The sequence below is a fragment of the Pseudonaja textilis genome, chromosome Z (genome assembly GCF_049901715.1).
Source record: "Pseudonaja textilis isolate UNSWEBS1 chromosome Z, rPseTex1.2, whole genome shotgun sequence".
NCBI classification, from domain to species: Eukaryota; Metazoa; Chordata; class Lepidosauria; order Squamata; family Elapidae; genus Pseudonaja; species Pseudonaja textilis.
This window is the reverse complement of record NC_142008.1, coordinates 79817925-79832876: the sequence shown is the minus strand read 5'-3', so window position 1 is coordinate 79832876 and position 14952 is coordinate 79817925. Positions and strand designations below refer to the sequence as shown.

Below are 14952 nucleotides of genomic sequence, written 5' to 3'. Positions count from 1 at the left end.
ATCTTTGCTTTCTTCTTCTTACACAGTTGTTCTACTTTTATTTGATAGTCTTTAGTTTTTATGATTTTCTCAAGTACTTTCTGCTGTCTCAAGGTACTGCAGCATCCACTATCCAAATATTTTTTTTTACAATTGTTAAGTCTGAGGTGTTATGAGGTGGGCGCTTGCTTGTTTGAATTGTAAAGTCTCAGAGGACCATATCTTCTTCATTTTTTATAACTTTGTCTATTTTGTATTCCCATCACTTCTTTGCTGGCAAATGTTTTTTTTCCAAGGCATCAATGTTGTTACTTTGTCATGTCATTGTTTGTTGTTAGTCTATGTAATCTTCTTGAACCCCCAAATAAATGGTTCACAATTTTTTTTAATTTCTTTTCAGTGGCAGCATTTATTGTCTGTTGTTGCCTTCTCAATTATGACTTTACTTGCATTTGTTCTTAAAGTTTTTGAGTTACTGTTTTTGAGCCAGATTTCATCTAATTTATAGTTGTACCTTTGATTTTTCTTGCCTACTTATAAAACTTTGGTTTTCTACACATTACGTTTCATGTTGCTGGATAAGGCCCATTGTTCAATCCATTGTTGTTGTTGTTTTTCCAAAATTTTTATTACTTTTTAAAAAACAAACATATACAAACAAAACACAAAACATGAAAAACATAAAACATCTTTTTTGAAAGCAGCTTGATCCCAGGTTACATCTCTTTGTACAGATATAAATTCAAGTTCATGCTCACTTTTATATACCATTCCATATCTTATTACCATTCTACATTTTTTTATATAGCTTCTCCCCTCTTTTCACTCTCTTAATTCTGTTTTATTTATTTCATCTTAATTTAAATCATTATACTTATATCCTTTGTCTGTCCTGTTTCAGCTGTCTGTTATCTTTTCTCATTAACACAAAATTTCTCCTCTTATCACTGATTGGAGTATGACGCCTTTATATCTTTCCCCTAAATTTAACACTTAATATAATACATAACTTTCATTCGGATTCTGCTTAGTACATTCTAAAGCTATTTTAAGAAAAGAAACAATTATAAATATATAATATAATTAAAACAACAATCCATACCAATTGAACTCTATCGTTAAAATTAATATTCATTTAAATCTTAAACATTTTACACATTCCTTTTCAAATAGGTATCATGCTTCTATGGGAACAGTTATAAATTTTGCGTAGTTACTTCCCCCCCATTTCACTTATATTTCAAAACATTATGTAATTAAAATGTTCCCATTAATTCAATTCTCTCATATTTCATTTCATTTATTTTGTTCAAGAAAAAAAAAGTTTCACTGAATTAGATTGAATATTTTACCCCATTTTATAATCATATGTTATTCCAATTTTCTAATATTATTTCTAATACAAATACAGCAATACAGTCTTATGTACCTTTGCAGAATCTCTTTTTCAGTTATATTTTTACCCATTATCTCTAAATAAATCCTGTTTCTTTACATCTTGTTTTAAACCTTTGTAGCTTCTCTTCCCTTCCTTCCTCCCTTGCTTCTTCACTCTGACCTTTTTACCCCCTTGTCTCTCCATCTCCATTTCCCTCTTCTGTATTCCTCTTTTCTGTTGCTTTCTAACATTATATCCACTTTTCACCTTATTTTTCCCTTTTTTGGTTGGTTTTTTCGGTCTTAAATTCTCTATTTTCTTTTCCCCCTTTCCCCTTTCTTCCCCAGTTATTTGTTCATTAAAGATGGTTTCTTCTTTGTCCCAATCTTCTTGTTCTTGTAGCTTCTCATAAGTAGAAATCGCCATTTCTAAAAAATGAAAAATGGAGCCAAAAGAGCCCTTCCCTTCTTGTTCCTCTTCTTTATATTTTTAAAATTCCATTTTCAGTTCATCCACAAGTGATGCTATTGTAAAAAAATTTTTAAACAACCACCCAAGTGTTTTTAATCATTGAAATATAATTTCCAAAAGTCCCAAAGTCACCAAGCAGTCCAAATACACACAAGCAGTTTCATTTAACACTTTCTTCTTTTTTCACTTTCTCTTCCTGGGGTTACAATTCAGTTACAAAGTTCCAATTAAAATGTATCTTTTAGAAGTCTTGTTACAATTTAACTTTAGATTCTTTTAAATTCCAAATAGTCTCCTCCAGCCAAATCTTACTCTTATTCTTTTCCACTCCCTTCCCACTTACAGTGAAAAAAAGTTTTTTCAGTGATCAGAAATCTTTATTGTCCCCTTGATTTTCCAGTTTAATTTCCTGCTGATGCCAAAGCGGGTTTTTCCGATTTCTCATATATCTGCTGTCACCGTAAGGAAGGAGAGGGAGAAAAAACAAACTTTCCCTTTTCACTTTCATTCGCTGCTTCCAGATCTTCTTTGGGAGTGATGTATCTTTTTTAAAAAATGTAAATTCCAGAGTATCTTGAATGTTGCTTCTTATCCCGGTCAGCCAAAACTTTCACTTCTTAGCTTCCTCCTGCACAGTCTTTTCCGGATGAGTGCTTCTTTGTGGTGGCCATTTCTGACCGCCGCTCTACCGCCTTCGGAAAAGGGAGTTAAGCCAGCTGAGGAGGGGAGGTGCGGCTCTCCTCAAACCCTGCTGGGTCTCTCCTATCTTCAACCACCTCTACAGGGTGGCTTAGCCCCGAAGCCGGCTGGCTCGGGGCACTCCAGCAGCGAGCGCAAGCAGAAACCATGGACGATCGCAGATTCCTGCTGCCACCGAAGCCCTGCAAACCGGAAGTTTTCTCCAGTCCATTGTTTTTGGATCCTAAGCTTGTCCATGTTATGGTAAAGTAATTGACTAAACGGTACAATCATTTGACTATACTTTTATTCATTCATGTTTTACGAAATGATCCATATTTTACTTAATTTATTTTATGACAGTTCATATTATCATCTCACATCTATCCTACAATCATTTTGTAGATCTAATAAGAAAAGAATACATCTTTATATATTATTTTCTAAGAATCTACATATTTCATTACCATGTTTTATTGTCTAACCATTGATAGAATAGATCCCAAATTTTATAAAATTGTTTATCATCTTGTTCTCTGATTTCAAATGTCAATCTACTCATTTCAGCACATTCCAATATTTTTTTAATGATTTCCTCCTGTAATGGTATTTTCTCATTTTTCCAATCCTAGCTGCTGTTAATACATTTACAATCAGGTATTTCAATTCTTTACTATATATTTCAGGTAAAATTCCCAATAAAAATATCTCTGGTTTCAAGTCTATATGCTTTTTTGTCTTTTTTTTCCAACCACATGTGGATTTTAGTCCAATATTTTTTGGCATCCGCACAAGTCCACCACATATGGTAATATGAGCCAGGTATCTGATGACATTTCCAACATTTTTCAGATTTGTTCTTGAACATTCTTGCTATTCTTGTCGTGGGGAAATGCCACCTGTGAAACATCTTATACAAATTTTCTTTATATGCTGTTGACATTGTCATTTTATAATTTTGAGACTACAATTTTTGCCATTTCTCTAGATCAATCCCATATCCAAAATTCTTCCCCCAAGCAATCATAGTTTCTTTAACTTGTTCTTCTTCTAGTTTAATTTCTAATAAATATCCATACAATTTTTTAATCACCTTTTCATCAGTACCTGTCAAAATCTTATATAAGTCAGTCAGTTTATAATAGAAACCTTCTGTTTTAGAATCTTTGTCATACCTTGAATGTATTTGCACATATGAAAACCAATTCATCTTTATACCTTGTTCCTCTAATTTTTGCATAGATTTAAGTTCACCCTTTTCATTCAGTATTTCACCATATCTAACTGTTTGTTCCTTTTTATATATTATAGGATAAGAAAATGCTTCAATAGTTGATAGCTAGACTGGAATTTTCAAATAAGATTGTCTTTTAGTCTTCTCCCAGTTTAACCACAGAGACTCCCGTATATAATATTTTCTAAAATACTCCTGCGTTTTAGTTCCTTTATACCATAGAAAAGCATGCCACCCCAACAACAGATCATGTCTTTCTAATGTCAACAATCTAGTATTTCTTAATATTATCCATTCCTTAACCCACATCAAATTTGTAGCTTGGTAATACAACTCCCAATTAGGCAAACCAAATCCTCCTCTTATTCTGGCATCTTGCAAAAGTTTTAATTTTATTCTCACTTTCTTACCTTGCCATATATATTTCAACACAATTTTATTTAAATCTTCAAAATAATCTTTTCTAAGCCTAACTGGAATTGTTTGGAACAAATATAAAATTCTGGATAGTATATTCATCTTGATTGTTGATATTCTCCCTATTAATGACAGTTGTAAATTTTTCCATTTTGCCAGATCTAGCACTATCTGCTGCTTAAGTTTCTCTTTTAGTGTACTACAACTTGCTGTCAAATGTATCCCCAAGTACTTGATCTTATTCGTGACCTGAATTTTCAGTACATCCGCCAGTTCTTGCTTTTGTCTTGATAGCATATTCTTTGTCAAGATCTTTGTTTTATCTTTATTTATTTTCAAACCAGCCACCTTTCATATGCCACTATCTTTTCTATCAATTTTGATGCTGTTTCTAGTGGGTCTTCTAAAATGAAAACCAGATCATCTGCGAATGCTTGCAACTTGAATTCTTCCTTTTTAACTTTCATCCCTTTTATATCCTTTTCTTCTCTAATATTTCTGTTTAGCACTTCCAAGGTTAACGCAAACAACAAAGGTGATAGTGGGCATCCTTGTCTTCCTTTTCTTATATCAATAGAGTCTGTCAGTTCTCCCTCTATCATTACCTTTGCCGTTTGGTTATGATATATAGCTTCTATTGCTTGAATAAATTTTTTACCAAAGCTCATCTGTTCCAGCTGTAATAACATGAATCGCCAATTCACATTATCAAATGCCTTCTATGCATCTAAAAATATCAAAGCCATTTGTTTTTCAGGATGTGCCTCATAGTATTCCAAAGTGGCCAAGATTACTCTCATATTGTCTTTAATTTGTCTCTTTGGCAGAAATCCATTTTGATCAGGATGGATAAAATTGTTTAAGTATTTTTAAAGTATTTCTGCCAATATTGAAGCTAAAATTTTATAATCTGCATTTAGTAAGGAAATAGGTCTATAGTTCTTGATTTGTAATGGATCGGCCTCCTCTTTTTGGACAAGTGTAATATAAGCTTTTGACCATGATTTGGGTATCTTCTTCTTTAACATAACTTCATTCATAACTTCTAGCAATAGAAGGTTCAACGATTCTTGCAGTGTTTTATAAAATTCTGCCGGAAGTCCATCTGAGCCTGGAGCCTTTCCATTGTTTTGCTTCTTAAGTGCTTCAGTTAACTCCATCATCATTATATTGCTTTCTAACATTATTTCAATCTCTTTAAGTATCTAGGGTAGATTAGCATTCTGTAAGTACCGTTTCACTCTTTCCTCATCAATATTCTCTTGTATGTATAGTTTCCTATAATAGTCTCGTATAATTTCCTTCTTCTCTTTACTACCATAGCAAACTTGGCCTTGGTCATCTATTAATTGCAATATTTTCCTTGATTCTTTCTCCTTTCTCAATTTATATGCTAACCATCTACCTGGTTTATTTGCATCTTCAAAGTAGTTCTGTTTCGCACCTCTGATTTTCTGTGCTAGTTCTTCTTTTTCCATTAGTCCCATTTTATGTTTAATTATATCCATTTTTAACTTAATGTCCTTTTTCTGTGGCATTTTCTGTAGCTCTTTTTCAAGTCCTTTATACTCATCCTCTAATGCCTTAGAGGCTAGTCTTTTCATGGTATTTCTTTTCCTTGTATAGTCTATTATCAAGCCTCTGGCATATGCCTTCATTGTATCCCATACGTTCTGCATTGATGTATCTTCTTTTTTGTTTTCTCTAAAGAAGAAAGCCAGTTCTTTCTCCATCCACTGGATGAAGTCTTTTTCCTTTAATATAGTATTATTTAACATCCATCTATATCTTCTTCTTTGTCCTTTCCATTTAATTGTCATTGGATTGTGATCTGCCCAAGTACTTGTTTCAATATTTGTTTCTGTAACATTGTCTGTATTGAGCGTTGTCCTCCAGATGGTGAAAAGGAAGAAGTAGAAGTTGAGGAACCAGGGGCTGTTAGTCTCCTACTCATTTCAGATAATTCAAAATCTTCAGGTTCTTCTAGACCTTAATCCACTTGTGAAATAACCAATTGTAATTCCAAGTAAAAATAGTGGGAAAAAAGAAGCTAAATAATAACAATAATAATAATAATAAAATTAATTCAGGTTCTTGTATACCTTAATCCAATCGATTGGTTAGATAGCAGTAAAAACTCAAAAATGGAAGAAAAGACTTTAAACACACAAAAAAGAAAAAATTGTTAAATCCTGGAAAAGGTGGAAAAATAGAAAATAAAAAACTAAAGAAGAGAAAAGTTCTTCAGGTTCTTCAACACTTTAATCCAATTAAAAAGTCTCAGGTATAAAAGGATGTATAACAAAAAAAAGCAAGCCACCAAAAAAAACCAAACCCCAATATGGAAGGTAAATAGAAAAAAAAAATACAAGGGAGGGAGAGAGAAAAAAGAAAAGAGATTACTCCCTTAAAAAAAAAAGGAAGGAAATCATTAATACTAAGGCTTTTCCTTTAAAATAAAATGCAAACGTAAAAATTAGACTTCAAAAACAAAAAGAAAGACAAAAACAAGTTCCAAAAGGCCAAAGATCCAAATAGCTATAACAAAAAGTAAGCTAATAAGGAGGAGGTTTGTTAAAGTAAGAAATAGCCCAGCTTAAAAAAAAGTAAAAAGAGCACACTGCACCTTGTTTGGTTATCCAAGGTTTTTGTTAAAATTTATAACTCTCTTCTCCAGAGTCTTATCACCTTTTTTTTCTATAAACTTCAACACCAGCCTTCAGCTATTGATAGAAACCCAGAATAGCACCTGCAATAGTACTCTCCCATGCTCTTCCCTCTATCTTATCAAACAAGCAATGTCTTTGAAAAGAAGTCTCAGTTCTTTCTCAGCTGTGTCAAGAAAAAAAAGACATAGAATATTTCCAAGCCTCTAGTTGGCAGTGTTACAAGGTTTCTTCTGCTTTCACTTTCCTCCTCCTTTTCCAAACAAGATATAATAAAAATTAATTAAAAAGGGAAAAAGGTATTTAAAAAGATGACTAGAAGGGAGTCTCTAGCCTAAAATATTATAAAGTCGAAAAGGAGAGAAAGAATAGGTGGAAGAAAAAAAAACAGTCCAGTTTCAAAATATAAAATCATGTGTAAAATCATGTGTAAAAAATCCAGCAAAGAGAAAAAAAAAAAAAAAATATTACTTTGACTTCCTGTTTAAAATCGCCGCTTAATCACTTCTATCAAAACTTTTACAGATTCTTTCTTTTCCTTAGGTGTCCTTTCAAATCTTAAAGTAAAGAAAAAATTTTCACCCGACCGGTACACTTTCTCTTTCCATTCTCTTTCATTTTGGAGCTGTCCCAACTTCATCAGCTTTAATGGTTACCTCTTTGCCGCTGGCAAAAAGAGCTTCTCCTGGATCTACCAGGGACTTTGCGGTGTCCCTGGGATCGACAGGATGCGCTCTTTACATTCACCATCTTTTCGGGATGATTTAGATCCATTTGGACCATCCAGAAGCAAAGATATCGGCAGCGATCTCAGACCTCCAAGATTGCATGCCATATCGTCGCGACACCAGCTCCCCCTCTCAAAATAACTGATTCTTTTATTGATCACTTTTCTCTATGCTTTTTTCTTACAGCTTTTTATAATTTTTAAAAGATTTTTAATGCAATTAAAAATACATTAATAATTGTAGAATTATGGAATGCCATCCCTTTGCTTTATTATGGGATGTGTGTCAAATTCTCCATCAGATTTCCCAGCATTCAGCTTTGTTTAAAGTCTTGAATAATGTTATGCAAGGTTTTTTTTTTTTATTTCCATTGATTCTTATTATACATATTTCTATTGGCACATTCCATTTTATTGCTTTCTTTTTTAAGCTGTAAAACTATCATTTTAGTATAGCGTAGTACTTCTAGATCTTTTGATCATTTTGTCATTAGATTTCAGATCAGATTTCTAATTTCAAAAGTGTTGCTTTGAATTAAATTGTGTCGTATGTGGGGTCCTTGGTGCTTTCTGAGCCTGTTTGTTTTCTTGCAGACATTTCATTACCAAACTAGGTAACATCATCAGAATTAGAAAGAACTAAGGTTTATTCACATTTTATAAATGTGGTTTGCCCTGTCAGTGCTGATAGGAGTGGTCTTAATAATTCTTTGATTTAGGCTATTGTGCCATATTTTCTCATTCCAGGTTTATTCATCCAAGAGTTGAATATATTAATTCTATGTCAAAAAAATATCTGGCAGTGGATGAAGATGATGAAACAGCCTTACGTCTTTTAGCAAAACGTGAATGGGATTTAAGAAAACATGCAGAAATAAGTGTATCATCTAAAAAGGATCCTGAAGTAGAACTTCACAATTTAAAAAGTATGCAGTTTTTAAAATGAGATTTCTCTTTCCTTATTCTCTGTAACATTGAACTACTGAAGATTCTGATTCATTGAATATTCTCAATACTGAACTATTGATAGTATCTTGAGAATTTATTAAGAATCAATAGAAAATTTAATATATTATACAGAGGCATAAGAATCCTTGATTCACTTAACTGGGCCTATTCCTATATTTATCTGCATGTTATTGGATATCTTTACATCTTGTATACAATTTCTCAACAATAGCATTTCAACTGTGTTCTTCCCATGTTTTGTGAGAACAACCCATCTCTTAGTAAGAGTCTCATCTTATTTTTATGTCCTATTATCAGAGAATTCCATAAGTTGTCTGAGTACTGATGGGACAAAACTCACACTTTCCATAGGGAAGTAAATAACAGAAAATGACAATTGATTAACTGTGAAGTACCATTTGGTCACCTGAAGATGAAGCCTTACTTAATGTGATAATTAATATATTTATGGTATTGTCCTTTAGAATAAGGGTCGCCAACCTTTTGGACTTTATGGACTACCAAACTCATAATTTTAAATCCCAGGGACCACTAACTGGGTCTATGGGCATGGCCTAATTTGTGGATGTGGCTTGGTGATCATGTGACTGCATGGGCATGGCTTGTATGTAAATATTAAAAATATTGATATAAATAATGATTTTTTTATTTAAAAAAGAGCAACTTTTACCCAAAATCAGGCAAAACAGGCAGGCAGATTGAGTTGCTCACAGAATCATTCAGTGATCTATCTATCTGCCATCAGCTAGCTCAGTCTGTCATATAATATTTGCTTGCTGTAAGTCTGCACTGAATAATAGAACCTTCAGTCCTAAGAGAGGTTTGGCTGTGCTTAAAGAAGATCCGAAGATCTAAAGACTAGTTAGAAAGCAAGAAATCCAACCATTTCCTGCTTCCTAGCTAATCTAAAAATCCTGGCACAGCAGAACAGATGATGGTCGGAAAAATAGCAATGTAGCAGGCAAGCTTGCTGGGTAAGGAGTGAGTGGGCGTGGAGGGTTCCCGCGGGCCATGTGGGTGTCGTAGCCTTGTGTTTCTGCACAGCCTAGATTAATTGCTTTGGGGAGGGTGCTCTGGGGGTGAGATTTCTCTGCAGCCCGCCAAAATTTTCTCACGGCCCACTTTTTTTCTGTTACTGAATCTGGAGTACAGATGGATATAAACGATTTATTGTAGCTAAAATCAGTGTGTTGGGAGTGTTCCTTTGAGATACAAAAAGTTTTGTCTGACTTTCTGGCAGGAAAAAAAGGAGTTAATTCATTGGGCCCATTGTTTGATGATCAGAACAGCTCCTCACAATAAACCCAATACCTAGTTTATTGCTTTTATTCTGAAAATGGAATCAATATGTGATGGGAAATTTCAGATTGTAAAGTGTTGAATATAGTATTATTATTATCATCCATGGTGTAGTAGATTAGATGTCTTTTGTAGATCAATTTATTATTTTAACCTATTACTTCCTAAGGTATTTATGAAATGAAAGATAATCCTAAGAAGTGGAAATCAGAGTTCTCCCTTCCCCAGTTTTTCCTAATACAAAAGAAATGTTTATTTCAGGTAAGGAAAATAAATAAAAAATTGGCATTGTGCTTGCTTTCTATATGAAATCTTTTAAACTATTACGCAATTTCTGAGAAATATGTTTTATTTCATGATATTGAAAACAGTCAATGGTGCTGCAAAATGTCCATAATTTTAAAGCATTTTCCATGATTTTGTCTCATTAAAAAACTATTTATATTCCTACAACAACAAATATGCTGCTGTTTACTAATTTTAAAATAACATATTTTAGGGGAATCAAACTTGGTTTCTCATTTAGCTAAAATGTTTGTGGAACCATACAAACTCCATAGACAAGGAGAATATAATTTAAAATACAAACCAGTGAGGGTGCAATGGTATAGGAAACAAAATAAGAGAGCCTATTTTTCTTAGCAGGGAATTGGAATTTAGGCTCTTATAAACACCAGCAGGGGGGAAAATGCAGGTATTACTTGTCTGAAGTACATGATTATACTTAATTTTTCAAGAAGGTTTTAACTGTATATTAGCTGTCTATAAAAAAAGATATACTTTTACAAGTTTTTTTTAGGTTTTTCAGTGTGTGGCAATTTTGCAATCATTAGTGAAGGTATATAGATCCATTTTCTCTTTGTCTCATAAATGCATTTATTTTCTAAGACAAACACTACTGTTGTTTAACTATTAATGTAATATACATATGTTTCACTAACACCATAAGTAATGGAAATAGAACATATAGAAATCTATCTATATGTAGCATATAGGTAGATATAGATATATGTAGCATACATATAGATAGATAGATACATATAGATAGATGGATATTAGGAAGATAGATATTAGAGGTTTAAAAATTCCCAAAATTGATCTGTGCTCCAGATGTGGTTGAATTAGAACTTGGAACAGCTCCAGCTCAGTGTGCCTAATAGTAAGTTTCTTGGGCTTGTAGTTCAGGCTCCAGCAAACTACATATTTTCTTCCAATTTAAAGCATTGTGTTTATATCATTTTTCCCCCTTAGAACCCCATGTCAGAAGACAGAAATACACTGAAAGGAACAACAACTGATAAAGGTAGATTATATACAAGTGTGCTTGGTGTACTTCATTTCAATGTTCAATGCACACAAAATTCAAATTGATAACAGATATTATCTTAATTCGTTATTTGAATTTTGATCTTTAATATCAAAAATAATATGCGTAAGGCTAAATTGATTTTATTATGCCTGAATCTCAAATTAGTTTTCAATATTAGTTGAATAAAAGTATTAGTAAACATTGATTTAAGTTCCAGTAGCATCTCCTTTCTATGTAATGCCTCCTGTGGTGATAACTTATGTACTGCTTCCTGTGGTACCTTAACAGCCAATCTTCTTTTGTACTTCTACCATACATGGCCAATTGATCGTGTAATAGAATGAATCTTAAAATGAGGCTAAAGCTTTACCTTACCTTATAAGTAAGCATGCCACCCAAATCTCAAATCAAAACCTTCAAGGTCTAATACTCTGAGTTTTTCAACGTTATCCAATCTTTTAACATATCAAACAATAGACTTAGTAATACAATCTGAGGTTTGACAAGCCATCACTTTCTTTGGCATCTTGTAGGAACTTATATTCAATTTTTAGAGGATTTTTGTGCCAACCATTTCCTTAGTTTATTTGCATGTTCAATGAATTTTTGTTTTGTATATTTCAGTTTCTTTTCAATGTCTGAGATAATCAACATGGAGAGTTGTTGTTCAATAATTTTAATTGATTAAGTATATTGTGGTGATCTTGTGATTTTTTTTCTTTCTTTCAATTTAATCTCATCTAGCACTTTCTGAATTTTTCCATCTATTTTCTTCTTAATCTGTGTACTATACTGCCACCCTGGTTTTGTTGCCAGCCCAAAATTAATCCAGTGATGTGTGACAGCCCTGCCTCTGGCCAAATGCAGATTGCCCCATTTTCTGGGCAGGGAGCAGCTGCAACAGTGCGAGAGGCATGGGTGGGGGATCAGTGGACAGAGGGAGGGAGGAGGCACTTGCACACCCACTTCCAAAACAACTTGCAAGAATACTATAGAGATCATTCCAGGTAATTGCCCAGCATTAAAACAATCTCAAAGGCATTAAAATAAAAAGAGTGTGTGTGTGTTTGTGTGTGTGTGAGTGTCTGTGTGTCTGTGCACTCTTTCCTTCCCCTAGAAGCCCTGTACTAGCTGTGCAGGGTATCGCCCATCCAGGACTAGAGGAAGAGGAAGCATTCTGTGTATGTTCAGAGGCTTGCTTCACCTCCAAAGAAGCAAAGAGACTCCTCTTTTTCTGCTCCTGAGTGGGCGAAAACCTGTGCAGCCAACTTGTGATTTTTAGCAGAAGGGAAGTGACACAAGACACACACAGACACACTTTTTGTTTTAATGCCTTTGATACTCAATTAATGCCTGACAATTACCTGGAATGGTCTCTACAGTAATCTTGGCAAGATGTTTCAGAAGTGGTTGTGCAAATACCTCCTCCCACTCTCAATCCACTGTCCTCCTTCACACCTTTCACATCATAGCAGCTGCTCCCTGCTTGGAAAATGGGAGCGTTCTGTGTATGGCCAGAGGCAAGGCTTTTCATGCATCATTGGATGAATTCTGGGCTGCCAACAAAACCAGGTTGACAGGCTGTCAGTGCAGTGCATCAATCTGATGCTTGTGCCTAATTGTCCCATGTGGGGAAGCACCTCTGGTAATTAATGTTGTTGCTCATCGCTCTTGACAATGCAACAGGGAAAAATGGCAGGGCAAGAGTGGTGGGGAGGAGCACAGGTGAGGGGTAGAAGGGGAGGAATGCCCTCAGTGAATCATCTGGGCAATGGGGCTGGGGTTAAGTATCTGGGGCAGGGAGGGAGTAGTAGGCTGGGATCTGGGTAAAGTGTCCACGGCCATGTGGCACAGCCAATTGTCCCATTCCGGATATAAAATGTCCAAGTCTAATCAATGCTGTAGTATAGTTGACATCCTGACATTCCCAGGCTAGTAGGAAGGGATAACTAATGAGAAGTCTATATAGATGAGTTTATCAAAAACATCCCAACATCATTCTGCAATTCATGCTGTGTCTACCTACTCCTTTATCTTGTCTTTGTAATGTGGTAAACCAAAGACAAATAAGCTGTTGTCTTGCTTTTGCTCAGGGCTGTTTAGGAAACTGCTGATGCTTTGTTAGAAATCTAAAGTACACTTTAGTTATTTGTTTCTTTAATCAATTTTTGATGTATCTTAAAATAAATTTGTTGCTTTGGGTAAGTATATTTTATTTTTTTATGAAAATAATCTGATTGTATTGAATGTTTCATCTCCTAATTCTAGTCACTCTTAACCCAACAAACTTAACTACTGTATTTCAGATGTTCCACTTAAAGCAATGTTTAAATAGCCACGTGTTTCTTCTTTTTGTTGCCCCATCAGGAGTGAATGAATCATTACTCATTTCACAGAAAATGGTTGGACCGGTTCAAAAAGCATCTAGATTCAAAGAACAGAGATTTACTGGCAAAGGTGTAAGTTATCTGTCCTATTTTTTTAAATAAATGTGCAAATTTGAGATATAATGTAAGTCTTTCCTTACTTGCTGAATCCTATATAATATTTTATGTGTTGGGTGCAGGTGACTGTATGTGCATATGTGTGTAAAAATATCCACAATAAATTTGATATAAATTCTTAACTGTAGGGTAAGGTCAATCGGTAAGTGGTTAAATGTAAAATATACTGTATGTTAGCAACCAGGAAGCTGATCATGTATATTCCTAATCTAGGTTTCTTGTGGAGGCAGGGCAAACTAACATCCACAGTTTTCTCTGCTCTGCAGATGTGGGGGCATTATAGACAAAAAACAGCTGGTGTGAGATCCAGATTGCTGAAATCCTCTCTATTACTGAGAGACCTAAAGATTAAACATACTTACTCAAACAGCTGATATTTTTGTGAGTAGATAGTAGATAAACAAATATTTTTACAGTCAGTTGCAATCAGCTGGGAGTCATATATATTATATTGTATTATACTATACTTTATTATGTTATGTTATGTTATATTATATTATATTATATTATATTATATTATATTATATTATATTATATTATATTATATTATAGCCATATATGCAGCCCTTTATGGGCTCTAGGTTCAACCAAACTTCAATTTTTATTAATCATTTTGGAACTTTAATTTTTGGTTCATTTTCTTTTTAAAGATTGAAAAATCTATTGCAAACTTACCCATCCAATGAATTTTCTTTCAATCCATGTAAAAAGATTGAAAATTGTATCTTTTCAGCTTTGTAAAAAAATTTTTTTTTGCAATTTTTCACAATAGACAACACATAGTGGCTTTAAAATGGTTTCTGAAATAATTTTAAGTGCTAATTTCAAATACAAAACAAGACTTTGAAGGTGAATTATTGAAACACATGCTATATTTTTAAAGGAAATGTTTCATCTGAGGGTTTGTGAAGTCCTCGAGAGAGGGATGAGAGGTATTTAAGCTAAATGGAAAGGGGGATTTTACACTTAGCTGGTAGTTGCTTTTATTAACTTTTGCTGGACTTTTGCTGATTAACAAGTACTAAAAATGAATTTATAGAAAATGGGGTAAGATATGGAATGTAGATATATCTGGTTGACATTGATAAGTTGTTATATGTTGAGTATATGTATGTGTCAGATGGTATTCAGCAGGTTCTGACCAGTTCTAGAGAACCAAAAGTGGAAATTTTGAGTAGTTCGGAGATACCACCAAATACTACCTCTGACTGGTTCACTAATTTTGTAACTTTTTTAAAAAAAAATTCTCAATGGAATTGTGACATACTTAAAGAGACAACTTTTAAAACCACTTAAAATATGGTAATTATAGGCATAATCT

General features: G+C 33.7%; 1 protein-coding gene across 7 annotated transcripts in view; it reads left to right on the top strand.

Annotated features, from left to right (window-relative positions):
• The window catches only part of CEP72 (centrosomal protein 72), a 66083-nt gene that overhangs the window by 30370 nt on the left and 20761 nt on the right, over positions 1–14952 (top strand). For all 7 annotated transcript variants that reach the window (XR_015740032.1, XM_087916012.1, XM_087916008.1 and 4 more), the window contains 4 exons: positions 8298–8476; positions 9988–10079; positions 11070–11121; positions 13495–13586. Coding sequence is in view for 6 of the 7 variants with exons in the window: in XM_087916012.1 (XP_087772138.1) it covers positions 8298–8476; positions 9988–10079; positions 11070–11121; positions 13495–13586 (415 nt within the window). In the remaining variant the exon portion in view is untranslated. The remainder of the gene's footprint in view (positions 1–8297; positions 8477–9987; positions 10080–11069; positions 11122–13494; positions 13587–14952) is intronic.